The sequence below is a fragment of the Selaginella moellendorffii genome, unplaced genomic scaffold, assembly GCF_000143415.4.
Source record: "Selaginella moellendorffii unplaced genomic scaffold, v1.0 SELMOscaffold_19, whole genome shotgun sequence".
NCBI lineage: Eukaryota > Viridiplantae > Streptophyta > Lycopodiopsida > Selaginellales > Selaginellaceae > Selaginella > Selaginella moellendorffii.
This window is the reverse complement of record NW_003314280.1, coordinates 928,586-952,567: the sequence shown is the minus strand read 5'-3', so window position 1 is coordinate 952,567 and position 23,982 is coordinate 928,586. Positions and strand designations below refer to the sequence as shown.

General features: G+C 50.1%; 8 protein-coding genes across 10 annotated transcripts; 5 read left to right on the top strand and 3 right to left on the bottom strand.

Moving 5' to 3' along the window:
* Positions 1 to 26: 26 nt before the first annotated feature.
* LOC9651311 (isoflavone reductase homolog IRL1) lies at positions 27 to 1,368 on the bottom strand. Its single transcript, XM_024677336.1, has 5 exons — positions 1,164 to 1,368; positions 966 to 1,100; positions 616 to 853; positions 341 to 544; positions 27 to 273 (listed from the first exon to the last, which is right to left on the bottom strand). The coding sequence occupies exons 1-5, from the start codon at positions 1,353 to 1,355 to the stop codon at positions 107 to 109; spliced, it is 936 nt and encodes a 311-aa protein (XP_024533104.1). The 5' UTR covers positions 1,356 to 1,368; the 3' UTR covers positions 27 to 106.
* Positions 1,369 to 7,833: 6,465 nt separating this feature from the next.
* On the top strand, positions 7,834 to 9,514 carry LOC9650636 (protein tas). Its single transcript, XM_002972445.2, has 8 exons — positions 7,834 to 8,009; positions 8,083 to 8,178; positions 8,234 to 8,317; positions 8,425 to 8,585; positions 8,641 to 8,758; positions 8,817 to 8,952; positions 9,004 to 9,182; positions 9,239 to 9,514. The coding sequence occupies exons 1-8, from the start codon at positions 7,842 to 7,844 to the stop codon at positions 9,470 to 9,472; spliced, it is 1,176 nt and encodes a 391-aa protein (XP_002972491.2). The 5' UTR covers positions 7,834 to 7,841; the 3' UTR covers positions 9,473 to 9,514.
* LOC112347115 (LRR receptor-like serine/threonine-protein kinase GSO1) lies at positions 9,508 to 12,822 on the bottom strand. Its single transcript, XM_024677456.1, has one exon. The coding sequence runs from the start codon at positions 12,820 to 12,822 to the stop codon at positions 9,508 to 9,510; it is 3,315 nt and encodes a 1,104-aa protein (XP_024533224.1).
* A 311-nt stretch (positions 12,823 to 13,133) lies between these two features.
* LOC9651308 (silicon efflux transporter LSI2) lies at positions 13,134 to 14,997 on the top strand. The gene is made up of 4 exons (XM_024677246.1): positions 13,134 to 14,050; positions 14,192 to 14,348; positions 14,413 to 14,602; positions 14,669 to 14,997. The coding sequence occupies exons 1-4, from the start codon at positions 13,134 to 13,136 to the stop codon at positions 14,932 to 14,934; spliced, it is 1,530 nt and encodes a 509-aa protein (XP_024533014.1). The 3' UTR covers positions 14,935 to 14,997.
* A 191-nt stretch (positions 14,998 to 15,188) lies between these two features.
* Positions 15,189 to 16,340, top strand: LOC112347055. Of its 2 annotated transcripts, none has more exons than XM_024677248.1 (2): positions 15,189 to 15,967; positions 16,063 to 16,338. In XM_024677248.1, the coding sequence occupies exons 1-2, from the start codon at positions 15,293 to 15,295 to the stop codon at positions 16,171 to 16,173; spliced, it is 786 nt and encodes a 261-aa protein (XP_024533016.1). In that variant the 5' UTR covers positions 15,189 to 15,292; the 3' UTR covers positions 16,174 to 16,338. The 2 variants fall into 2 exon arrangements, with proteins under 2 accessions (XP_024533016.1, XP_024533015.1); XM_024677247.1 differs by having other exon boundaries at positions 15,190 to 15,967; positions 16,060 to 16,340.
* Positions 16,341 to 16,370: 30 nt separating this feature from the next.
* Positions 16,371 to 19,492, top strand: LOC9650635 (phosphatidylinositol 3-kinase, root isoform). 2 transcript variants are annotated; one of them, XM_024677244.1, is made up of 13 exons: positions 16,371 to 16,619; positions 16,673 to 16,769; positions 16,842 to 17,000; positions 17,048 to 17,257; positions 17,314 to 17,471; positions 17,530 to 17,677; positions 17,724 to 17,955; positions 18,004 to 18,452; positions 18,510 to 18,647; positions 18,697 to 18,851; positions 18,906 to 19,049; positions 19,105 to 19,252; positions 19,308 to 19,492. In XM_024677244.1, the coding sequence occupies exons 1-13, from the start codon at positions 16,396 to 16,398 to the stop codon at positions 19,443 to 19,445; spliced, it is 2,400 nt and encodes a 799-aa protein (XP_024533012.1). In that variant the 5' UTR covers positions 16,371 to 16,395; the 3' UTR covers positions 19,446 to 19,492. The 2 variants fall into 2 exon arrangements, with proteins under 2 accessions (XP_024533012.1, XP_024533011.1); XM_024677243.1 differs by having other exon boundaries at positions 16,673 to 17,000.
* Positions 19,481 to 21,106, top strand: LOC112347114 (pentatricopeptide repeat-containing protein At4g02750-like). Its single transcript, XM_024677455.1, has one exon. It carries the CDS (start codon positions 19,481 to 19,483, stop codon positions 21,104 to 21,106), a length of 1,626 nt encoding a protein of 541 aa, XP_024533223.1.
* Positions 21,107 to 21,443: 337 nt separating this feature from the next.
* LOC112347054 (probable endo-1,3(4)-beta-glucanase ARB_01444) lies at positions 21,444 to 23,792 on the bottom strand. The gene has a single exon (XM_024677245.1). The coding sequence runs from the start codon at positions 23,571 to 23,573 to the stop codon at positions 21,456 to 21,458; it is 2,118 nt and encodes a 705-aa protein (XP_024533013.1). The 5' UTR covers positions 23,574 to 23,792; the 3' UTR covers positions 21,444 to 21,455.
* Between the last annotated feature and the right edge of the window lie 190 nt (positions 23,793 to 23,982).

Genomic DNA, 23,982 nt, shown 5'->3' with positions numbered 1-23,982 from the left:
CGAGCGCTATCTCAGTCCAACAAGGCTAAAAGAAAAGTGTTATGCGTAGACATTTACTCACCACTTTACAAAAGAGAAAGGAGGCAAGCAATATAGAGGCGAGCCCTCAGACAAACTTACTGAGATAACCGTGTGCATCGGTAAAACTGGCGTCCGGGTATAGTTCATGCGCCACCACGTCATTCGGCCCCAGCTCGAAACCAAAAGTATCGCCTCTGATGTAAGCGGAGTACATGAGCGACAGTATGACGGCTTGGAAGCCTCCGGAGGATTCTGTGGAACAAGTGGGCTGAGTGTGAGCGTGGGCTGTCACAACATTCGAAGGCAAGGAAAACATGACCTCGTATGGATTCCAGCATTTCAACCTGCGACACCACCTCCTTTCTCAGTTGCCGCTTGGTTTCTCTCTCCAGGATCGCGACAGTCTCGTTCTGCGACAAGGCATTCGCAGGTGGTCTCATGTGTAGCGTCTTGTTTAATGCTCTTGGATCGGCAGCAGCCTTGACAGTGAAGGCTCCGATATCTTCCTCAGTAACAAAACTAGCTGCGTGCACACATAGCATCAGACAAGCGAGGAAGAAGAAAAGAAAAAAAAAGGAGAGAAGATGTATATACCTTTAATGTTTCCATCACCATATATGACGAACCTTTCGGGAGGAGAGAGTCGTCCATTCTCCTCTCGCATGTTGAAATGGAACTTTGCAAAAGCATTCGTGATAACGTACGTGAATGGGATTCCAGCGGCCTCTATGGCACGGCGAACGCGAATTTTTGGGTCGCTCAGCACCTCCTGGGCCGGCTTTAGACAAACCACCTTATCGACGTCCTGGCCAAACTCCGATGGAACGAATCTCTAGTAGCACATAGCAAAAGAAAACAAAGAAAAAAACTCGCGTTAGCCTAAGTTACGAAGAAGAAAGAAGTACCTATGAGATGGGGGAGAGATCTTCTCTTTCTTTCGAGACCTTGACAGTCTTCTTCTCCTTCATGGCCTCGACGAGATTTAGCTGCTCTAGAATTTGAGGTATCCCGACGGCCGATATTACGATGTCCACATCCTCCAGGGCGAGCATCAAGCTCTCGCGATCGTCAAGGGATCCCTGGATGGAGCAAAGGACAGGGGGAATCGATAGCCAGCCCGAAATCTATGATACGACACTCACATTCTTGATGCTGATCCCTGCGGCGTGCAAGGATTCAATGGCCTTGTCCCTCCTTGGATTTGGCGCGGCCCCCGAATTGGCGCGCAGGAGCGCCGATGTCGAAAATCCGGCCGCGGCGCTGGCTAGGGCGATGTAGCGGCCAATGTAACCCGTGGCCCCGATGACGAGCACGCTCTTGGAGACCCCGTCCATAGCTGGAATGGAACAAAACAAATTTTGTTTTATTTAAATATCATTATTAAAAACGAAGTATTCAACTTACTTATTATAAATGAAACCGTTAATATACACATTGTTATGGCTCTAGCGAAATACAACTATAAGGTGGTTTTGTTAATATTTCTAATTGATATAATATCTATGTGTGAATGTAATAATGCAACCATTCATGCCTATGGTACCACAATACATGTTATAAATAGAGCAGGTTCTCCACTAGAAGTACATTGCCAATCCAACGATGATGATCTCCAAAAGTATGTTATCCAGGATAGAGCAATGTATCCCCCATTTACATTCAATGATAGATGGTTTGGCACAACTGAATTTTGGTGCAATTTAAAGATTGTAAGTGATGGGAAATCCAAAGTTATAACAGCATATAAACAAGGAAATTCTGAATATGGAGGTAAAGCTGGTGTCGAATGGTATGTTTTTGATTATGCAATATTTCAAACCCATACATCTCAAGGGTGGTCTACACCTGTTAGAGCTTATGAATGGTAATTTTTTTAATATTATACTTTGATTAGCCATGATAATTTAATTGATAAACCTGGACTGTAATAAGTTTTTGAAGATGCTTTGCTAGGATAAAAAAATTATGGCTAGTAAAGATTTATTATGGGCTGTTAAAGCATTTATTTCATCTATAAAATCTATAAGAGTGATAGTAATCATAATAATTTGCTGCACATTGCATGCAACAATGCTTGGTTTGCTTAATAGTAATGTCATTATTATTTTGTATTTTTGAATAATTTAATTGATTGATAATTATAAATATGTTTATAATTTATAAATCAAGATTAATCTTATTTCATATCAATCATTAGAATAAATAAAAATATACTAGGAAGTGTTTAGGAAAGTTTATAAATTATAAACATGTTTATAAATTATAAATACAAGATTAACCGTTAAATGGTAGAATAGAATATTCAAGTTTATTCTAGGTTTATCCACTACTTAAGCAAACCAAAAAGATTATAAGAGATTTGTTTTTTAATTTTGTTTCCTTCACAAAGAAACAAAATATTAATAAGTTTTTTATTCTTTAGAAAAATAATAAAATATAGCCGACATCCAGGAGAAATATAGCTGCCCGGTGAGCACCAGCGCCTCGATGCGCTACAACAAGCTCAGTGACCCGGAGCTCATTGTCAGCGATAAGTTGCACTGGTTTTTTTGCTTGGATTTTGACTGATCAAGGCTTGCTTGTAGATGACCTGGGGGGTCCAAAACAGCGAGGCAGATGCTCACGAGCAGCTAAGCTATGCCGAGAATGGGATCAACATACTCGACACTGCCGAGATGGTATAGAGTGAAATGCAATGCTTTGGTATCTTGGGATGTTTGTCTGATAGTATCCTGTTCCTTTGTCCAAAGAGACAGAAGGGCGGACAGATCGCTACGTTGGCCAAAAACCAATCGCGCAACAAGGTAAGCTCTAGATTTCCTGATGCTTTTCTTTCCCTAGTTTGTCTTTTTCTCCTTTGTCTTTTTACTTTTGCTGCGTGTTGGTTTCTCCATGTAATAATCGCAACGAAAGTTTCAGGCTTAACATCTTACCTCTGCGAGAGTTCTTTGGCGAGTTTTTCTATGATATATGGAAGTGGCGAGAGAGCGTCTCGTTCGAGGAGCAACTGGAAGCTCTCAACTCGCTCATTCAGGGAAAGGTTCTTGCTTGTTGATTCATCTTTCTCACGATACTCCAGGTTCGCTACATTCATAACATTGAAAAAAAGGAAGATATTGGTATTATATTTGAATTTAAAATATAATTTATTTATAAATTACACCTTACACTCAAAGGGATTTTATAGTGATAATGAAAAATTAATTATAAAGTAGGGAATATATATATATATATATATATATATATATATATATATATATATATATATATATATGTGAGTGCATGGAATATGGAAAGGGAATACAGAAATGTGCATCTCAATTAGCCCAAAAACCCTAGCTTATATACAGGAGCGAGTGGTCCGGATTGAAACCAATCCGATGGCTACCAAAATCCACTACACTAATATTAGTATACGGCATCGTAGCCGTACACTTGGCCCTCACATCATCCCCTCCTCTCGGAATAATGGAAGGCCGTCAGGGTTCTCTTGTAGATGGGCCGGGATCTGGAGGAACGTCAGGAGGAGGCATCGGTGGATCTATAGACGGTATTAACTGCTCCTGATCCCTCAGTATGAAGCGTTTTAACTGCTGCACATGCACAATCTCCGGAGGATCGGCCTGCTGAACGTCATGCCGAACCTCATAAACTTGTGGTCCAACTTGCCGCAACACCCGATGCGGTCCTTTCCACTGCGCAAGGAGCCCCTTAGATAAACCACGTACCGTAAGATGGGGAAAACGGACTAACACCAAATCATCCACTTTGTACTCCGCTGGTGGACAATGATGGGAATTGTAGCGCCGTTGTTGTTCCACTTGTACGCGGCCTAAGTGTTCAGCAGACTCTGCTCGGACAAGTGGAAGAATGCTTGTCAAATATTGATCCCATGACCTAGCATCAGGAGCTCGTGGCAATCGTGAAGGTAAACCTAGCTCTGTTGGTAATATTGGATCATGACCATATAGAAGTTTATATGGTGAAGCACCAACAGAACTCTGCACCCCTGTGACATAAGCATACCGAAGAGACGGCAAATAACCATCCCAATCCGAATGTTGAAAGTTCACATACTTCGCAATCATCCCTTTGAACGTCCGAACGAGCCGTTCCACCAGACCGTCTGATTGTGGATGATAAGCACTCGTAAAAGTGTGGCGTATCCCCAACCGAGATGTCAAAACATGAAATACCTCAGCCATAAATGCAAGACCATTATCCGAAAGAATCCGTTCTGGACAAGAATGCTGGAACACCACTCGATTGAGGAGGAAGTATCCAACAGCAGTTGCAGAGGCACTAGCAAGAGCACCAACTTCCACCCAACGAGTCAAGTAGTCAGAAGCAATAATAACATACTCATTGCCAGCAGTCGATCGCGGAAAAGGTCCCATAAGATCAAACGCCACCAACTCAAACAGACGAGAAACTGCAATTGACTCCAACCGTCCTTCCGCAGCACAAGGGGGAGTATTACGAGCTTGGCACCAAACGCAGCTACGCACATACCGGATAATATCACGTCGCATCTCTGGCCAATAGAAAGATCTGCGCAACTTCTTGGTGACACGACGGTGTCCCATATGCCCACCTAGAATAGGAGAATCATGGTAGGCATGGAGAAACCGCGGAATAAACACCGAAGGCACCACCAGCCGTAAATGAGCATCAGGATCCGTCCCCACAAAATAAAGAAGGCCATCTTCAAGGCGATATTGAGAATGTAAATGCCGAAAAGGCAAGTCATCAGCAAGTGATGCAGGATTCTCAAACCCATCTCGAAGCCTTCGAATCCACGGCTCAATCTTTTGAGCCTCGCGAACCTCATCCAGAGAAGGTAGATCTTGCTCTACGCCCTGTGGACACTGAACGTCAAGGACAGCAACCGCCGATGGCACAGAATCCTCATCTAGAAAATCCACAGATGCTGGAACAACAGGTTCGTCAGAAACATGAGAAGTGAGTGGAGAAGGAAGAGGAACTCGAGAAAGGGCATCAGCATCAGCCATAGAACTCCGTGGGCGATGAACAACATCGAAATCATATATCTGAAGCTTCAAAGCCCATCGAGCCGTACGACCAACCAGGTTCTTCCGCTTCAATAATGAAGTAACAGCAGCATGGTCACCTTCAAGTAACGTCCGAGAACCATGTAGATAGGCATGAAGTTTCTCGAAACCCCAGACTGCTGCTAAACACTCCTTCTCCGTCGTGGAGTAGTTCATCTCCGCTGGTTGTAATGTACGGCTTATGTATGCAATGGGATGGCGCTGACCAGGCACACTCGAGCTCTCTTGCATCAACACACCTCCAAGACCAATGTCAGAAGCATCCACGCGCAAAATAAAAGGTCGAGTGTAGTCAGGATATGCCAAAACCGGAGGAGTCGTCAATAGCTCTTTGAGATTCATGAACGCCCGCTCACAATCGGGAGACCAGATGAAAGATGACGTTGATGACTTCAGCAACGCTCGCAATGGTAAAGTGCGATCGGAAAGATGATCCACAAAACGACCGAGATACTGCACCTTACCCAAAAAGCGCTGCACATCATTCACACACTTCGGAGTAGGGAACTTTAGAACAGCCACAAGTTTGTCAGGATCAACTTGCAAACCCTCACGAGAAATACGGTACCCAAGATAAGTTGTGTCCTTGGACCCAAACACGCACTTCGACCGCTTCAGCTTTAAACCAACGTCACGTAGCCGATCCAACACTTTACAAACATCACGAACATGCTCCTCCCACGTCCCCTCCGAGTGGATCAAGACATCATCAATGAAGTCAGCCGTCACCTCCGGCATATTGCAAAGAACCTCGTCCATCATTCGCTGAAAAGTTGCTGAAGCATTGTTCAAACCAAACGGCATCACCAAAAACTCATACAAACCAAATGGTGTACGAAAAACAGTCTTAGGAATATCGTCTTCAGCCATCGGTACTTGCCAATACCCAGAAGCAAGATCTAGCTTGGTGAACCAACGACTTCGCCCTAGACGATCCAAGAGATCAGCAGTGTGAGGAAGAGGGTACACGTCCGGGATCGTCACTTCATTTAACGGACGATAGTCGATGCAGAAACGAATACTCCCATCAGGCTTCGTCACAAGATGAGGTTCACATGCCCAAGGACTCCGCGACTTCCGAATAACACCCTTCTCCAACATCTCCTTGACGTTTGCACGTAAAATCTTGATCTCCTTGGGTGACCGACGACGAACAGGAACCTTAATTGGATGAGCATCCCCGGTTGGAATGGGATGACGTGTGGCAATCTTGGCCCCAGACGATAGGTCAAATTCAAAGAGATCAGAATACTCCTTAATGAGCTGGTCAACAGCTGCAACACAAAGATCATCGGAGGGATCGGAAAAGGGAAGAGCAGAACAAGATGGAAACACAAGAGGAAATAATGGGGGAACAAAAGTAATGGAAGCAGAGGTAGAAGTAGAGGGACGAAGAGGTACGGAAGTGAGAGGAATGGATGAAACATAAGGAAGTATGAGACAAGGGGGAAAAGCCTCAAAGTCACACTTGGCATGATTGTGCTGCAACCAATCCATACCAAGAATGAGGTCAAAAGCTTGACTCGGCACCACCCGCAACGACTGCAACTCAAGCTCGAGATCGCCCACACGCACAACCAGGTCCGCCTCATCTCGTGCACATGCATGTGTACGGCCGTTGCCATAAAGAATGAAAACTGGATCCGCCGCACGACGCAAGTGTAGACGACAACGTGTGGCAACAGGTCGAGCAATAGAAGATAAACTCGAACCTGTATCAACCAACATGGAGAGAAGAATAGGAGACCTCTTGTTATAAAGATGAGCTTGGAAAGTAAACACTGGATGAACTGGTGCCGAGTGAACCCCTTGATGATACTCCCGAAAGAAAGATAGAGGGGTCACTGACTTATTCGCGCAAGGTCCCTCCCTTACTCGCGCGACTCCTTGTTTCCCAGATTCATCTCGGTGTCCAAACCTTCCACTGTAGCAGCACCAACAGGGAAGACATGTGGGGAACTCACGCAAACGTTGAGCATCATCCCAAGAATGATATGTGGCAATCACCGTGAAGTGATCGAACCAATAGTACACATCATCCCCAGGATTCCCACGAAAGAACTCCGGCCGAACGCGAGGATTGGCACCAAAAGCAGGAGGAGTTGTACCATGTGCCGTGAACGCCGCCATCAACTGAGTTTGGTTGTTCAATTGCAGGCGCATAGCATCAAGCAATTGAACCAACTGCTGCTCTAGAGTCAAAGGAGGAGATTGTGGATCGGCCATGAAAATGAATGAGAAAGAAAGAGCAAAAGAAGAGAAATGACAAAAAGCTGGAAAGAAATGGTAGATCTAGACAATGCAAAATGCTAGATCTAAACCAAATTCCTGAAAGGAAAGAACAAAAGAAAGGAAATGGAAAAAGCTAGATCTAGCCAATGGAAAAGCTAGATCTAAACCGAAATCCCAAATCTAAGCACTCCCCAGGGACAATCAAAGGTGCCCCTCATCTCCACCAATGTGAGTGCATGGAATATGGAAAGGGAATACAGAAATGTGCATCTCAATTAGCCCAAAAACCCTAGCTTATATACATGAGCGAGTGGTCCGGATTGAAACCAATCCGACAGCTACCAAAATCTATTACGCTAATATTAGTATACGGCATCGTAGCCATACACTTGGCCCTCACATATACATATATATATATATCTTAAAAAAGCTTTTACTAAAATCAACTTTTACTAAATCGAATAATTCTCCCTAATAAAAATGAATCCATGCAAGGTTTAAAGCTTAGGGCTTGCCATGGCTACCGTGGCTCCTCCTCCTCCATTGCAAGCTCTCAATGCTGGCAGGAGTTTTCGATTTACATCCAGGAGAGATGTAGCTGCCCGCGCCAGCGCCAGCGCCTCGATGCGCTACAACAAGCTCGGCGACTCGGAGCTCGTCGTCAGCGAGGTCACGCTGGGAACTGTAAGTTGCACTGTTTTTTTTGCTTGGATTTTGAGAGTATCAATCCATCGCGCTGCTTGCGGCTTGCTTCTAGATGACCTGGGGGGTCCAAAACAGCGAGGCCGACGCTCACGAGCAACTAAGCTATGCCCTCGAGAATGGAATCAACATACTCGACACTGCCGAGATGGTATAGAATGCTTTGGTATTATCTTGGGAAGTATCTTACATGGTTTGTCTGACAGTATCCTGTTCCTCCGGCCAAAGAGACACAAGGGCGGACAGATCGCTACATTGGCTCCTGGCTGAAAAACCAATCGCGCGACAAGGTAAGCTCTAGATTTCTTGATGCTTTTGTTTGCCTAGCTTATATTTTCCTCCTTTTCCTTTTTACTGTTGCAAACTATCTTGTTGGCATGCGTGTTGGTTTCTCCAGGTAATAATCGCGACTAAAGTTTCAGGCTATTCCGATCGATCATCTTACCTCCGCGAGAGTGGAAAGACTGTGAGAGTCGACGCAGCAAACGTGAAAGAAAGTGTGGAGAAGAGCTTGCTGCGCCTCGGGACGGACCACATTGATCTTCTACAGATACACTGGTATGGTTTTCCTCTATCTTTTTGTTTGCTTCTTCTCCTATATAGTTTGATTCAGGCCTGATCGATACGTGCCCCTCTTTGGCGAGTTTTTCTACGATGTATCGAGGTGGCGAGAGAGCGTGTCGTTCGAGGAGCAACTGGAAGCTCTCAACTCGGTCATTCAGGAGGGAAAGGTTCTCGCTTGAAGGCTTGTTTTGATTCATCGTTCTCACGATACTCACGATACGCCAGGTTCGCTACGTTGGCGTCTCAAACGAAACATCGTTTGGCATCATGAGATTCACTGATGCTGCGGAGAAGCTCGGCCTTCCCAAGATCGTGAGCATCCAAAACAACTACAGCTTGCTCGTTCGCTGCCGCTTTGAAGGTGCAAACTCGCATCCCGTGGACTTCGTCTGACAACGTTTCCTGTGAACAGTCGACTTAACGGAGGTGTGTAGCCATCACAACTGCAACGTTGGATTGCTGGCGTACTCTCCACTGGCTGGCGGTGCCTTGAGTGGAAAGTACGCCAATCCTGACAGCCCCGCTGCGAAGCGAGGACGATTGAACGCGTTCCCTGGATACATGGGACGATATAAGACATCTCTTGCACAGGTCGGTCATGACAAGCTTCCATCATACTTACCCGATGTGGGTGCCGTTTCTGTCAGGAAGCCGTAAACAAATACGTGAGCCTCGGGAAGCAGCACGGCTTAACTCCAGTCCAGCTTGCTCTCGGATTTGTGCGCGATCGTCCCTTTGTGACCAGCACCATCATTGGTGCCACGACGATGGAGCAGCTCAAAGAGAACATCGATGCCTTCCAAGTTCCGAGGCCCCTTCCGGCGGAAGTTACCGCAGGAGTAGAGGAGATTTTCAAGCGCTACAAAGATATAAGCATATGAGCCTCGGGTTTTCTTCTTTAAAGAAGGCTTACCATTCAGTTTCCCAGGCTGCTTATTTGAGCTAGCATCGACGTGACGAAGTCCATAGTTGGCCGGTGCTCGCGCTGCTCGCTGCTACAGAGAATGCCGAGCCGGAAGAGTTCTCTTGCCACCGGGAACTCGAGAGGCTCTTCCTGGGACAACAGTGTTGGATCCAGCAAGATTTCCAGATTTGGAAAGCTGGAACGAGCCCAGTCGTGAAGGGTTCTCCCGTCTTTAAACATGCTATTCGTGGGTCGCTTGCCCGTGAGCATTTCCAGAAGGATGATTCCATAGCTGTAGACATCGGTCTTCGCGCAAAGCTTGTTCGAGACCGCTAACTCTGGAAACTCGAAGCATCGAAAAAGTTTTAAAAAGAAGCTGTAAAGCGTACCTGGTGGCATGTAGCCAATGGAGCCTCTCAACTCCGACTTGGAATCCTCGTAGGCATTAACAGCTTGCAAGAGTCTGGCCGCTCCAAAGTCTCCGACGTGCGCTTCCATCTCGTCATCCAGGAAAATGTTGCTCGGCTTCAAGTCTCCGTGAACGATTGCTTCGCCGGCATTGAGTTCGTGGTGGAGGTATCGAACAGCGTAAGCCACTCCGAGAGCAACCTTCAGCCTTTGTTTCATGGTGAAAACCTTAACCTTCTCGGAAACGTCATGGAGATGTGAGTCGAGTGTTCCATTCGGCATGAGATCAAACACAAGTGCCTTACAGTCGTCCTCCCAGCAGACCCCGAGAAAACGGACCAAGTTCCTGTGCTTGATTCTGCTCAAGGCTTCAATTTCCGTTGCCGAGTTCCAATCATCCTTCCGAGGCCTGAAAACTTTGATGGCCACAGACTTTCCATCCCGGGCTAGCCTGCCTTTGTAAACAGTGCTCGAAGCGCCTGTTCCGATTATGTTTTTGGCGTCAAAGCCTTGGGTGGCGGTCCAGAGCTCGCTTTTTCTCATGCTTGACGAGATCGAGCAAAGTTTCTGCTCGCCAGCTGCTGCTGGAGTTCTGACTTTCCATTTGTAGTAGTAGAGGAACGCAAACCCAACCAGAAGTACGACGCAGCCAATGGCCACGCCTATCAAACCAAGTATCAACCCGCGATGCCAACCAATTACCATCTTTCTCTGCACAAGCCCGCTTTCTAGAACTTGGGAGCAGGGCAGGTTGAGGTACTTGTTTCCGATATATGAATCGCAGCCGAAAGTAGAAAACTGGCCTTTGGAGGGAACTGTTCCTGAGAGATTGTTGTAAGAAACGTTGAAGTATCCCAGCTTAGTAAGATTGACGAGAGTCTCCGGAATTGAGTCAGATAGTCTGTTCCTTGTCAAGTCTAGGCCCTCAAGCACTGAAAGTCTTCCAAAACTAGCCGGGATCTTTCCACTGAACCTGTTTCCCGAGAGTGTCAGGTACATGAGCCGCTGCATGTTACCGAAAGAGTCCGGAAGCTCTCCCTCTAAAAAGTTGCTGGAGAGATCGAGAAAACTTATCTGGTATGGCATGCTCTCATAACGACGAAGCTGTCCTTTCTGATTGATAAGTATGTCGTTTACTATTGGGAAGCCAAGCAGCTGCAATGGCCACCTTGGAAGGGGAATGATTCCCAAGCCCGTCATATCTATGTCATGAGAGAGTTGTCCAGAGAACCTGTTGTGTGAAAGATCTATCCCAGAGAGGAAAGCCGAAAAGCTCCCTATCCAGTTTGGAATTAATCCATCGAAGGCGTTCGACCTGAGTAGGAGAAGGTTGAGATACCGCAGCCTGTTTATACCCGTCGATTCCAGCTTCCCTGTAAAACTGTTTTCGCTCAGTTCTAGAACAGTTAACACTGTCAAGTTTCCTAAACTCTCTGGGAGTTCCCCGCCTAGCCTGTTACCCCGAAGCATTACCGTACCCAAGCCAACCAAGTTGCCGAGTTCCCATGGAATAGTCCCTTGAAAAGAATTGTCATTGAGATTTAGCACATTTAATCCGCTGCAGTTGCTTATGTAGCCTGGTATGGTGCCACCGATGTCATTGTGTGACAAGTCTAAACCTCCAAGATTGCACTGCTCGTTAAAACGCAAGTCTTCCAGAGTTCCTGTTAGCCAGTTGTTAGATAGTTCCATGGATGTCAAACCGGTCATGTTGTGGCCTAGTGCTGGTAGAGAGCCTGTGAACTGATTCATAGAAAGATCTATTCTCTCCAAAGTGGATAAGCTCAGCAAACCTGGAGGCAAGCGTCCATAGAGCTGGTTGGCGTGCAAGTCCAACTCTGTTATGCTCTGGAAACAATTGGGAGTTAACAAGAAGTCCGAGTTGAGATAGTTACGTGAAAGCCTGAGAACACTTAGCCTTGTGAGGTTGCATATAGTTGGCTGGAGCGGCCCATAAAACTCGTTTGTTGAAAGATCAAGTTCCTGTATCCTGGAGCTGCTGGCGAAACGAGGAAGAACGCCGCTAAGTGAGTTATTGGCTGCTGAGAGTACTCTCAAGCTCGATAAGTTTGCTATGACGTCCGGCAATGCACCTGTGAGGTTGTTACTTGATAGATCCAAGACCTCGATCTTATTCCCTTGAAGTGGTGGAATAGGACCTTCCAAGTTATTGGCATACAGGACTAGGCTCTTGAGAAGTTTAAGCTGGACGAGAGAGGCTGGGATTTTCCCACTCAGGTTGTTTTGGAAGAGAAGAAGCTCAGTAAGATTTTTCAAGGATCCTAGACACGGAGGGATGGGACCAAAGAGGGAGTTTTGACTCATATCCAGTTCTGTCAAGCGTTCTAGCTCACATAACTCCGATGGAATCTCAAGCATCAAGCCACACCTAGTCAGTTGAATGGTGGTAAGATGCAAAAGCCTGGAAACACAAGCTATGGATCCTAGAAACAAATAACTCTCTATAATATGGAGCTGTTCGAGATGGAAGAGACTGCAAACCGTGTCCATGGGGATCGAGGCATTGACACTATAAAACTGAAGAAACACCAAGCTAGGAAGATCACGGGGACCACAACTTGGAAGAAAGGACTCCGACGAAAACGAGTAGAGATCTACATGCTCGAGGCTAGCAATCCCGCAAGAGCAAGAGGGGAGGGAATTCTCACCACCAACGACGGACAAGCTTACCAGCCATGGAAAATCACAAACTTGCCTGGGGATGATTCTCGCATCCTTCGCATACAGCTCCAAGGATTTAACATGCCCCGACCGATCGCAGGAATAGAACACGCCGATGCGTGATTGCATCAGGGCCGCGAGAGCATTCTCCTCGCCGGCGTCCAAATCGCACTGGTGGATCGTCAAGGAGTGGCAGCTGCGCAGAATCGCTATCACAAGGAGAAGGGCCGCCCCCATTAGACGCAAGATCTTCCCTATCGATCCCTATCGACCATCGCTAGGGACCTAACGAGAGCCGAGGGGAGTCTTCGTGGCCATCGTCCACCGCATCGCTAAAAGGCGAGAAAGTGCTTACCCTAAATTCCAGCATATTCTAAGGGCTATTGGCGCGAAACTTTGAATTTTACTTGAGCCCTAAACCCAGAATATGCCGACGTCATTGGCGCGCTTAAATGTGTCACGGTGGGATGAAAATATTTTAGGTCGCGCAGCTTCGCGCTAGGGCGGCGAGCCAGGCTTGATCGATTCGGTGCGGAGAAGCTGCCGCCATGGCGTGGGCGTCGACGCCCAAGGTCGTCCTGGGATGCTTCGCCTTCGGCGTCTTCTGGATTATGGCGGTGGTGCCCGTGGTGCCGTTCTTGCCGATCGGGAGGACTGCCGGGTCGCTGCTCGGCGCTTGCCTCATGGTCGTCTTCCAGGTTCTCTCGCCGGCCGAGGCATTCGCGGCCGTGGATCTGCCGATTCTGGGGCTCCTCTTCGGCACCATGGTCGTAAGCGTCTATCTGGAGAGGGCCGACGCGTTCAAGTACCTGGGCCACGCCCTCTCGTGGCGGAGCCTCGGCGGCAAGGATCTGCTATGTCGGCTTTGCCTCCTCTCGGCGCTGTGTAGCGCGCTCTTCACCAATGACACCACCTGTGTCGTGCTCACGCAGTTTGTTCTCGAGGTATGCAGAGAAAAGAAGCTCCCCCCTCAGCCCTATCTGATTGCTCTTGCTTCCAGTGCCAACATTGGCTCCGCGGCCACCCCGATCGGCAATCCACAGAACTTGGTGATCGCCGTGGAGAGCAAGATCGCGTTTGGCAAGTTTTTGGGTGGGGTGGTGCCGGCCATGGTCCTGGGACTCATTGCAAACACGCTGCTCTTGCTGGCTTACTACTGGAAGAAGCTGCGAGGTGTGGACGAGGACGCTGAGAGTAGTGACATCTCGATCAAACTAGAGCAGCAGCGGCCGGAGACGGAGCTGCTCAATTCTGGATTGAGCTTCACTCAAGAACAACGAAGCCAGCAGCAAGATCATCGACAAGAACCAAAACAGCAGGACAGTTCTTACCAAACTCCAGACCTGGAAGGACAAGCAGCTGATACACCCGACCTTGGAAAGAGTGTAGCAGCATCTACTAGCACACCCGACGGACAATTGAGGCAAGAAGCTGGAGCTCCTCCGCTGCCTAGATCAAGTTCGTCGTCCCGCCACCTTCAACGCGCGTCGCTCATTGCCATCAACGAGATCCTGCGGCTAGAGCCCAAAGGTTCCGGGCACTTCCAAGTTCCTCCTCACGCCGAGCTTCAGGACACTCCACAGGCAAGTCTCAGTCGGTTTCAAAGATTCCGGAAGAAGGTCTGGAAGGTGTCCGTGTATCTGGTGACGATCGGCATGCTGGTGGCGTTCCTTTACGGCTTGGATCTCTCATGGACGGCCATCACCGCGGCGATTGTTCTCATGGTGTTGGACTTCACGGATGCTAGTCCGAGCCTCGACCAGGCAAGCGCCAAACTTTTCTATCTTTTTCTTTGGTGGTACTTGCTTGCGTCACTGGTTACACCAGGTATCATACTCCCTGCTGGTATTCTTCTCGGGGATGTTTATAGCAGTGCGTGGTTTCAACCGGACTGGCGCTCCTGGACAACTCTGGGACGCCGTCGAACCACACGCTCGCATCAACACGGCTGCTGGAATTGCAATTCTGTCCGCGGTGGTAATCCTCCTCTCCAACGTTGCATCAAATGTGCCTACAGGTAAGTTTGGAAGGACGAGAGTATTCTTCTTTGCTCATGATCTCTTCTTTCTGGTTTTCATTCTAGTTCTTCTCTTGGGTGCTCGAGTAGCAGCCTCGGCCGCCGCAACCGAGGGAGCGAGCGTGAAGAAAGCGTGGCTGATCCTCGCCTGGGTGAGCACCGTGGCTGGAAACTTGACGCTGGTTGGATCGGCGGCCAACATAATCGTGAGCGAGCAGGCCAGCAGAATGGAGGAGCATCCATACAATCTCTCCTTCTGGAATCACTTGAGATTTGGAGCTCCTGCAACGTTCATCGTCATCGCTGTTGGCCTCCCACTCATTCAAGGATGAGAACTCGATTGATTGATTAGACGAATTTTCTTTTCGATACATCTGCATCATTCTTTATCGTTTTCCCAGTTTCGAGCTCGATCGTTCCAAAGATCTCAAATAGTTTGCCAGTTTCGAGCTAGATCGTTCCAAAGGTAATCCAAATCTCGGTATTTTTTGGAAGGCTAGCAATCAATACGATGCCGATAGATATTTCTTTATTTTACTTGCGTGGATACCGGTGTTTCGCTTACGTGGAGGACGGGCTTGGCAAAAATAGTGACTAGCACTGGGGTTTCCAGTCTCATCTCCGAGTGTGTAGCATTCCGGATTCTAGGGTTCTTCTTTGTTCCAGGTGGGGTTTCGATCGCCCAGCGCGATGGACGACAGCAGCGGCAACAACAAGAAATCCGACGTCCCCACCGATTGGGAGCTTCTCTCCATGTCCATGACAGGATCTTCCGCGGCGGACCTCAAATCTGCCCTAGCAGCTGCCGAAGCGGCGCCGTCCCACGATTCTTCCAGCGGCGTGGCGGATCTCACTCTGCATTCGCAATATTTCGGCCAGGCGGTGGGCGGCGGCTCGGCTCCGGGAGAAATTTTTGCTCTCGGCGGGGATGTGGCGAAGCAGGAGGATGTCGCCGCCGCTGCTGCGGCCAAGGCCAGCGAGATTTCCAGCGGCACGGCGGAGATCGAGCAGCAGATTCTCGTGTCGTCGCTGTCCAGCCCGAGGAGCGGCGAGACCGCCCCCCTGGAATTCGGGGACTCCGGCCAGGGCTCGCGTGAGATCAAGAGCGAGGGAGGAGTTGTCACGGGGGAGATCGTCGCTGCCGCCACCATTGTCAACAAGACCCCTGCCAAGGATAAGAGTGGGGGCAAAGAATGGATCAAGAGGAGGCTCCAGTTTGTGGCAAAGAAGGTGAACAGGAGTAGCACCCTCTGGTCGATTGTGGTGGTCGCCACCGTCACCGGCATGATCATCATTGGAAGACGATGGTACCAGGAGCGTTTGAAGAACTTGGACTTGGATATGGAATCATTGAGCGCGGAAGAGGTACTACTTGCATTTCTTCCTTTTTCTCCTTTCCCTTTCACATTGTTTACTAAGAGTGTCGTTGTTCTCTCTTTTTGGGTCGTGAATTCCAGAAGATCAACGACGTAGCCACCGAATTTCCAGAGTTCAGCGAAGAAACGCCAGCCGGGAGTGAAGCAGCAGCCGAGCCGACGTCGCTGTTTGGGATCCTGCGGGAGATCTGGTGATCAATCTCCACAGAGAGAGGGTGAAAAAAGAATAGCGAGGTCCTCGCTCCAAGCTGTACAGGTCTCTTTGCTTTAAGCATGCTCTTAGAAACTCTTTGATTTGATAGTAGCAAAAGTTCATTGTGGAGAATATTTTCAACTTCATAACGAATATTCACATTTTCCTCTTTGCATTTTTAGTAATAGCAGTGTTTAGGGTTCTTGGGGGAGTGAGTATGCTTCATGGCGGGCAGCAATGGCGAGCGATTCTTCCTCTCTTCCGATATCAATCTGCCCGTCACGCTGCGCGTCGAGTCGCTGGAGGGCGATCTCCAGCGGTACACGGAGGCTACTCTCAAGAATGCCACGGATTTCGCGTTGGCGGAGCACAGCCCTGTCCCTGATTTGTTCGTGGAATGCTCGCTCTACATCGATGGCGTGCTCTTCGGCCTGCCGACCAAGACGCGGTAGGAAAATATTTCGAATTCTTTCTCTCTGTGTCTGATGTAGCTGTCCTTAGTTTGGCACCGATCGAGAAGCCATACAAATGGAACGAGATGATCACGCTCAGCGCCAAGTACAGAGATTTGACGGCCACTACGCAGCTGACATTCACTGTAAGAAATTTCCTTTTCTTTCTTTGTTCTTTGAGGAAGAGTCTTGAGCAATGGAGAAAAAAATCCTTGCAGGTCTGGGACGTCTCGTACCCAAGGCAAGAAGTTGCTGTCGGTGGTGCAAGCTTTCGGATTTTCAGCAAGAAGAAAGAGCTCAAGACTGGCAAGCAAAAGCTCCGGCTGTGGCGTGGTAGGATCGCTGATGGAGCAGTCGTTAGTAGCACGCCAGGCAAGGTGAGTTTTCAGCTCTTTCTTTCTCTTGACGAGCAAGTAAGTTGCAGGTTCCGAAGCATGAAAGGGGAGAGCTGGAAAGGCTTGACAAGGCTCTCAATAAATACGAGAGAGGCCAAATCGAACGTATAGATTGGCTGGACAACTTGACTTTCAAAGCCATCGACCGAATCAAAGAGGAAGAAAGCAAACGGATCGGTCAGAAGAACTTGCATTTGGTCGTGGAGCTTCTATCGTTTATGCATCCTGTCGCATTCCAGGTTTGTTGTGACGTGTTCTTTCTCTTTTCGGGCTCTGATGTTTTCTCTTCGAACAGGATTTAGTGCTCCAATCCCCTAGACATCAACTGGTTGTGATACCTGATCCAGAAGTTGGTCGTCAAAATCCTTGCGAGAACAAGCAAATAAAACTGGCTCGTCATGTGACAAGAGGCGTCATTGATCACGAACTAAAGCCCAGCATCACGGATCGGAAGTATGCTTTAGAGCTTGTTCCTGATTACTATTTCTCACAACTCGGGTGTATGATGCAGGGAAATAGCGCGAATTTTGCAGTACCCCCCTACAAGAAATCTGAACGGAGAAGAAAGACAGACGCTGTGGAAATTCCGGTTCTCGTTAACGGGGGAGAAGAGAGCGCTCACCAAGTTCTTGAAATGTGTTGACTGGAGCGATGCAACGGTATTAGCTAGTTGTTATTGTTTATCTATAACTACTTTTGGTGCAGGAAGCAAAGCAGGCATTAGAACTAATGCACAAGTGGACTACGATTGACATCGCTGACGCGTTGGAGCTTTTATCGCATGCTTTTGAAAGTGAGGAGGTTCGAGGCCACGCAATTGACGTGCTCGAGAGGACCGGCGATGAGGAACTGCAGTCGTATCTATTCCAACTTGTGCAGGCCCTACGCTTTGAGCGATCTGACAAGTCCCGCCTTGCGAATTTTCTGGTTCAAAGAGGTAAGCATTGCGTATTTTTTAGTTTTACACTATATTTGTTTCTTGCAGCTGTCCACAATACTGAGCTAGCAAACTTCTTGCGGTGGTATCTCAACGTAGAACTTGCCGACGTCGTATATGCGAAGCGTTTTTGGTTGGTCTTGGAGCACTTCAACGAGTCCGTTGCTCCTCCAATGGCTGCTCTGCTACATCATCAGTCTGAGCTGCTTGCGAAGCTTTGCACTATCGCACGGGATGTAAAGAATGTCCGCGGAAATTTACAGAAGAAGATCGACAGGTTGCGGGAAATGCTTCAGGGGATTATGAACGAACTCACATCTTTCGAAGCTTTGCCTTTCCCGTTGGATCCCACAATTATGCTCATCGGTATTTTACCGGCCGAGTCATCCGTATTCAAAAGCAACCTCAGTCCGCTGCGATTGACATTTCGGACCGTCGAGGGTGGCAAGTGCAGAGTGATATTCAAGAAAGGGGACGATCTGCGGCAAGATCAATTGGTATGCAATTTCAAATGTTTAAGTGTTTTGATCATTGCTTTATTGTCAAACTTACAGGTGATTCAGCTCATAACGCTCATGGACAAGCTGCTTAAGTCTGAAAACCTTGACTTGCAGCTAACTCCTTACAGAGTTCTCTCCACTTCGCACGAGGAAGGTATGGTGGAATTTATACATTCTACACCTTTGGCTCAGGTAACCGGGATTCATGTGCATTCTCTTGTGTTTCTGACGATTCTTACAGGTTTTGGCCGAGAACAAGACGATCATCCAGTTCTTTAAACAGTTCCATCCCGATGAAGAGGGCCCATTCGGGATAAGTTCTCCTTGCCTTGAAACCTTTGTCAAGAGCTGTGCGGGATACTGTGTTATAACGTACATACTCGGTGTTGGCGACAGGTACTATTGAATGCTGTTTAAAAATTATTGACGTTTTTTTCCTTTTCTATGCAGGCATCTTGACAATCTACTTCTCCAGCAGGATGGAAGGCTCTTTCATGTCGACTTCGGTTTCATTCTTGGAAGGGATTCAAAACCGTTTCCCCCTCCAATGAAGCTATGTAAAGAAATGGTGGAAGCTATGGGCGGAATGGACAGGTTTGTTAGTGGTAAAGCTGCTACTTGGATGATTTCATTTGGGTACTCTTTACAGCCAACATTATTCGAAGTTCAAGATGTACTGCTGCGAGGCTTACAATATACTGCGCAAGTCAAGCAATCTCATATTGAACCTTCTCTTTCTCATGTCGGGGGCCAATCTGCCTGACATCTCCTCTGATCCAGAAAAGGGAGTCTTAAAAGTATACCCTCGCCCGTTCATCTTTCCGGTACTGAGCTTCTTTGTTTTGTTTTCAGCTTCAAGAAAAGTTCCGCCTCGACCTGGATGACGAAGAAGCCGTTCAGTTCTTCCAGACGCTCATAAACGACAGTGTCAGTGCGTTGTTTCCTCAGATGGTAGAGACGATCCATCGGTGGGCACAGTACTGGCGGTAGCGGTAAAAGTCTGTACATGATTTGTAAATTGACACATGCGTTTTGTATCCATCGAAGCTCTCGCTCGCAGTTTGAGACAATGCGGAGACCTGAAGGACCTCTCTCAGGGGAAGAGAATTCATGACTTCATCTCCAGCGGCAGCAACAGGGGAAACATCTACCTAGCCAACCTTCTCATCGAAATGTACAGCAAGTGTGGAAGTTTACGGGATGCAGTCCAAGTGTTCGATAGTATCGCAGAGCCGAACACGTACTCCGTCAACTTGATGATGAAGGCGTATGCCCGGAACCGGTATCTGGACAGGGTGAAGCACTTGTTCGACTGCTCGTCCGAGAGGAACATTGCAACCTGGAACACGGTTCTGGTGGCCTATGCTCAGGCAGGGTATATGGAGGAAGCCGAGCGCTTGTTCTACAGGATGCCACTGGTGGACACAGTAACTTGGACTTCAGTGCTGCAAGCATTTGCCAGGCAGGGACTGGTGGTGGAAGCCAAGAGCATTTTCGACAGCATGCCCGAACGCAACGAGGTGTCCTGGAACGCCATGCTCTCGGCTTTTGCCAGCGGCAGCCGGTTCTGCGACTGTCAAACCGTGTTTGAGAACATCCCGATGAGGACGGTGGTATCTTGGAACTCGATGCTGGCCTTGTCTGGCTCGGGGAAGAGCAGTGTGGAAGACACGAAGGGTTTGTTCGAGCAGATGCCCGAGAGAACAGTGGTTTCGTGGACCTCTTTGGTGCAAGCTTATGTTCTTCGCGACGACTATGAATCGGCCAAGATGGGATTCGACAGGATGGTGGAGCACGACGTGGTGTCGTGCACGGCGATTCTGGCTGCTCTCGTCCAGCGCAAGGAGCTCGAGCAAGCCAAGGAGATGTTTGACAGGCTGCCGGAGAGAAACTCGTTTACGTGGAATGTTTTGCTGGCAGGGAATGCTCAACACGGCCATCTCCAAGAGTCGCAGAAGATTTTTGAGGCGATGCACAGCCGCGATGCTGCTTCCTGGACCGGCTTGCTCCAGGCCTTCGCTCTCGCAGGCCGCCACGACAAAGCCAAGGCGGTGTTTGAGAGAATGCCCTGCCACCCGGCTATGGCTTGGAACGCAATGGTGACGGCCTTCGGCTTGAAGGGAAGCCTGCAAGAAGCTCGAGAGGCCTTCGACTCGGCTCCACACCGATGCCTGGTCTCGTGGACGGCGATGGTGGGAGCTTACGCTCTAAACAAGCACGGGAGAGATGCCGTCCAAGCGTTCCAGGAGATGGAGCTCCAGGGAATGGAGCTGGATGAGGTGGCCTTTATCACCATCCTCAGCTGCTGCAGCCATGCCGGGCTCGTAGACGTGGGACTCGGCTGCTTTCGCTCCATGCTCGCGGACCACGACGTGGCGGCGACGAGAGACCATTACTGCTGCATGGTGGACATGCTGGCCCGAGCAGGCCGGCTGGACGAGGCCGTGGATGTGATCGACGCTACTCCGTATGATCCCGACTCGGTGACACTGGAGGCGTTGCTGGGAGGCTGCGGAATCCACAAGGACGTCGGCCGGGGACAGCAGGCGGCCGAGTTTCTTCTTTTCGGATCCAAGGAGCTGAGAACTTCGGCGGTGTTTGTTCAGCTCGAAAACGCTTTCAAAGCCTCGGCGGCCGGTCAGAGAAGATAGCCAGGTGGGAAAACCTCGAGCTTTCTTTTCAAGGTCGTCGAATCTCTCGACTTTTTTCGGAGCTTGAGAGTACAAGGGACAGATCTATCGAGTCAGCTGGGAAACGCTGGCAAATCTATGCGATAGCTCTTCAACAAGGTGGTCAGAACTTTGAAGCTGGTTAACACACACAGGCTGCAAAACTCGAGCTTTCTTTTCAAGGTGGTCGAATCTTTCGGAGCTTGAGAGTACAGGCGAAGATCTATCGAGTCAGCTGGGAAACGCTTTCAACTCTATGCCATAGCTGGAGCTTCTCATCAACAAGGTGGTGAGAGCTTTACTGGTTAACGCACACAAGCAGGCTTCTCGGCTAGAGCCTCTCGGGATTGGCAGCCCGTGTGTGGATCCACCAGAGCAAGTTGGAGGCCGAGTTGCCGTCGTCAAACTCCTTGAGCTGCCTGGCGTGGTGGAGAGCAGTGGCGGGGTCGTAGCTCGCCTGGAGCGCGAAGACGAACCCCTTCCAGCCGTCGGAGGCCTCGGGCCGCGAGTCCATATCCGCAGACGCCCACTCCACCACCTCCCTGGCGAAGCCGGTGTCCGAGAAGAGCACCTCGGTCACCGGCGTCACGGGCAGCACCTGGATGCCCAGCCGGACCTCCAGCCACTCGGGCGGACCGAACCAGAGAGCCGTGTCGCGCTTGTTGGCCCAGAGCACCCCGATCATCCGGTTGCGCGCCACAAACTCGGCCTCGTACAGCTCGCTGCCCAGCGGTACGTGCCACAGCGACTGCGCGGCGTGCGTCTCGAAGGCCACCAGCGTGACGCCGAGCTCGGCCAGCGCCGCGTCGTGGAAGGCGGAGCCCAGCAGCGACGCCGCGTAGTACGAGTTGACGGCCTCGCTGGTGCTCTCCTGGTTGCGGCCGTCGGCGAAGTTCTTGAGCCCCGCGGCCCACGAGTGCATGAGCCAGTGGTCGAAGTGGCGGAGGCGGGGGTACCGCGCGGCACTGCCCGAGTTGTGCTGCGAGGTACCGTGCTGCATGTAGTCGGACACGAGAGAGTAGAGCTGGCAGCGGTGCTGGCTCCCCCACTCCGGGTCCATTCTTGCGAGCACGGCTCCCGCGTAGACGAAGTAGCCCCAGTGGAAGTGGTGATCGTTGTACATTCCAAGGCCAAAGTCGGCACCACTGTCGGCGGCACCGTCGCTGCTCACGAGGCCTCCCCACTGGCGATCATAGCCAATGCTGTTACTCATGTTTGGATTGACAGCGTGGTTACTGTCCAGCCACTGCGCGAGCGAGCTCCTCAAGGTGGCGGCAATCCTCCCCGTCAAGTCGGGCCTGGCCACCTCCTCGGCTATGAGAGCGAGCCGCGCGGCACGGGCAGCGGCCTTGCCGAAGAAGTACGTGGACGAGTTCACTATGACGCCCGGGAGGTCGTCCACGTCCCGCTGCAGCGCGGCGCTGATCTCGTGTGACGCCGCTGGGTCCGCACGGAGTCCGCGCGGTGAATGCCAGCTGACGTTGGCACCGCCCGCGCGGAGTGTCCACGTGGAGCCCACCACGCCTTCCATCTGACCGTCGATGCTGTTGTACGTCAGCGACGGCATGCCGCGGGCGGCGTTCGTACCCGTGCCGCCGGCTTGTTGCAGTATGCTGCGGTGCATGGGCAGGCTGAGCAGCAGGAGCTCCCCCGCGCCGCCGGCGGTGGTGTACTTGTGCTGCATTGTGAAGGGCGCTGGAAACTCCACGGTACCGCGCGTCGCGTAGCACTGGCTGTACGTGTCCAGGGTGGGCTCCGAGGCGGGGTCGGTGAGCACTGCCGCGCGGATCGTGCCGGTGAAGGGCCTGGCGTCGGCCCGGAGCGCAAAGCTGCTGGTGGTGGCGTCGATGGAGATTGGAAGCGGCGAGGAGGAGTAGAGGAGCCAGGTCTGGCCGCTGTTGAAGAGGATTTTGTGCTTGGTGGCGTCCGGGTTGGAGGTGACGTTGATCACCGCGTTGATGGTGGACAGTAGCGGCGTACCGCCGCGGAAGAGGAAGGTGACGTAGGGGCTGCCGCGGACCAGCGGTACCGTGAGGCGGCGGCCCTGGCTGGCCAGCGTGACGCTGAGGTCGTCGAAGGCCGAGACGGCGAAGGCGGTGCCGGGCTCCTCCTTGCACGAGATGGAGAGATCGTCGGTGTGGACCTGGATCACGGCGGTGGGCTGGAGGAGGCGCTTGGGATAGCACAGGGAGACGAGGCCTTGCTTGAATCGGATCGAGTAGGGGTGGATGTACTCGGGCTGGGATCCGTCCTGGAGCACGTAGTTGAGCCAGAATGCGTTGGTGGGGAGTGGAGCGCCGGAGCTCCGGAGATCGGTGGACCAGAGCTGCGAGGGAATGCCCGCCGCCGCGTTGTTGATGCTGCCAAAGCATTGATCATCGTCTCCCGCGAGTGCTTTGACGGCGATTGCGAGAAGGATGAATGTGATCAAGCTGTTGTTGTTGGTCATGATCTCTCGAATCCAGCGAGCTTGACGAGATGAGAAATTGGGCTTTCGCTGGATCTTTGGTACTGGAACTTCCAAAGATCACTCCAAGTGGAGCTGGGAGAAGGGTAAGAGTGGGGGTGGGGTGGCGCAGTTCTGCATGGATCGACTCTCTGTTGTGTTGTGTCGACTGAGAATACTTATATCTATTATCGCCCAAACCATAAGCAAAACAAACTATCTCCCCGATCTCCCTCTCCCTCTCTCTCTCCTTGTTCTTGCTCTCGGAGGAGGAGGAGAACGAGGGAAGGCTTTTGGGGTGTCATGGAATTTGTGCTTTGACGCGAGGCGAGCCATAACAAACAAAAGCGAGCGCAAGAAAACAGCGCTTTGTGTGCACGGGAATCTTGTCGGCGCCGGCTTGGATCCAACG

What these genes read in the sequence shown, in the direction of transcription:
- LOC112347055 (XM_024677247.1), top strand. Translation starts at nt 15,293, where the DNA reads ATGGACGACAGCAGCGGCAACAACAAGAAATCCGACGTCCCCACCGAT. An exon ending in AATCATTGAGCGCGGAAGAG is followed by an intron (nt 15,968 to 16,059) that starts GTACTACTTGCA and finishes CGTGAATTCCAG; the next exon opens with AAGATCAACGACGTAGCCAC.
- LOC112347054 (XM_024677245.1), bottom strand. Translation starts at nt 23,573, where the DNA reads ATGACCAACAACAACAGCTTGATCACATTCATCCTTCTCGCAATCGCC.
- LOC9651308 (XM_024677246.1), top strand. Translation starts at nt 13,134, where the DNA reads ATGGCGTGGGCGTCGACGCCCAAGGTCGTCCTGGGATGCTTCGCCTTC. An exon ending in CTAGTCCGAGCCTCGACCAG is followed by an intron (nt 14,349 to 14,412) that starts GCAAGCGCCAAA and finishes TGGTTACACCAG; the next exon opens with GTATCATACTCCCTGCTGGT. An exon ending in TGCATCAAATGTGCCTACAG is followed by an intron (nt 14,603 to 14,668) that starts GTAAGTTTGGAA and finishes TTTTCATTCTAG; the next exon opens with TTCTTCTCTTGGGTGCTCGA.
- LOC9651311 (XM_024677336.1), bottom strand. Translation starts at nt 1,355, where the DNA reads ATGGACGGGGTCTCCAAGAGCGTGCTCGTCATCGGGGCCACGGGTTAC. An exon ending in AGGAGAAGAAGACTGTCAAG is followed by an intron (nt 854 to 965) that starts GTCTCGAAAGAA and finishes ATGTGCTACTAG; the next exon opens with AGATTCGTTCCATCGGAGTT. An exon ending in AATGCTGGAATCCATACGAG is followed by an intron (nt 274 to 340) that starts GTCATGTTTTCC and finishes CTTGTTCCACAG; the next exon opens with AATCCTCCGGAGGCTTCCAA.
- LOC112347115 (XM_024677456.1), bottom strand. Translation starts at nt 12,822, where the DNA reads ATGGGGGCGGCCCTTCTCCTTGTGATAGCGATTCTGCGCAGCTGCCAC.
- LOC112347114 (XM_024677455.1), top strand. Translation starts at nt 19,481, where the DNA reads ATGCGTTTTGTATCCATCGAAGCTCTCGCTCGCAGTTTGAGACAATGC.
- LOC9650636 (XM_002972445.2), top strand. Translation starts at nt 7,842, where the DNA reads ATGGCTACCGTGGCTCCTCCTCCTCCATTGCAAGCTCTCAATGCTGGC. An exon ending in AAAACCAATCGCGCGACAAG is followed by an intron (nt 8,318 to 8,424) that starts GTAAGCTCTAGA and finishes TGGTTTCTCCAG; the next exon opens with GTAATAATCGCGACTAAAGT. An exon ending in ATAAGACATCTCTTGCACAG is followed by an intron (nt 9,183 to 9,238) that starts GTCGGTCATGAC and finishes CGTTTCTGTCAG; the next exon opens with GAAGCCGTAAACAAATACGT.
- LOC9650635 (XM_024677243.1), top strand. Translation starts at nt 16,396, where the DNA reads ATGGCGGGCAGCAATGGCGAGCGATTCTTCCTCTCTTCCGATATCAAT. An exon ending in CCCAGCATCACGGATCGGAA is followed by an intron (nt 17,472 to 17,529) that starts GTATGCTTTAGA and finishes TGTATGATGCAG; the next exon opens with GGAAATAGCGCGAATTTTGC. An exon ending in GCTATGGGCGGAATGGACAG is followed by an intron (nt 19,050 to 19,104) that starts GTTTGTTAGTGG and finishes TACTCTTTACAG; the next exon opens with CCAACATTATTCGAAGTTCA.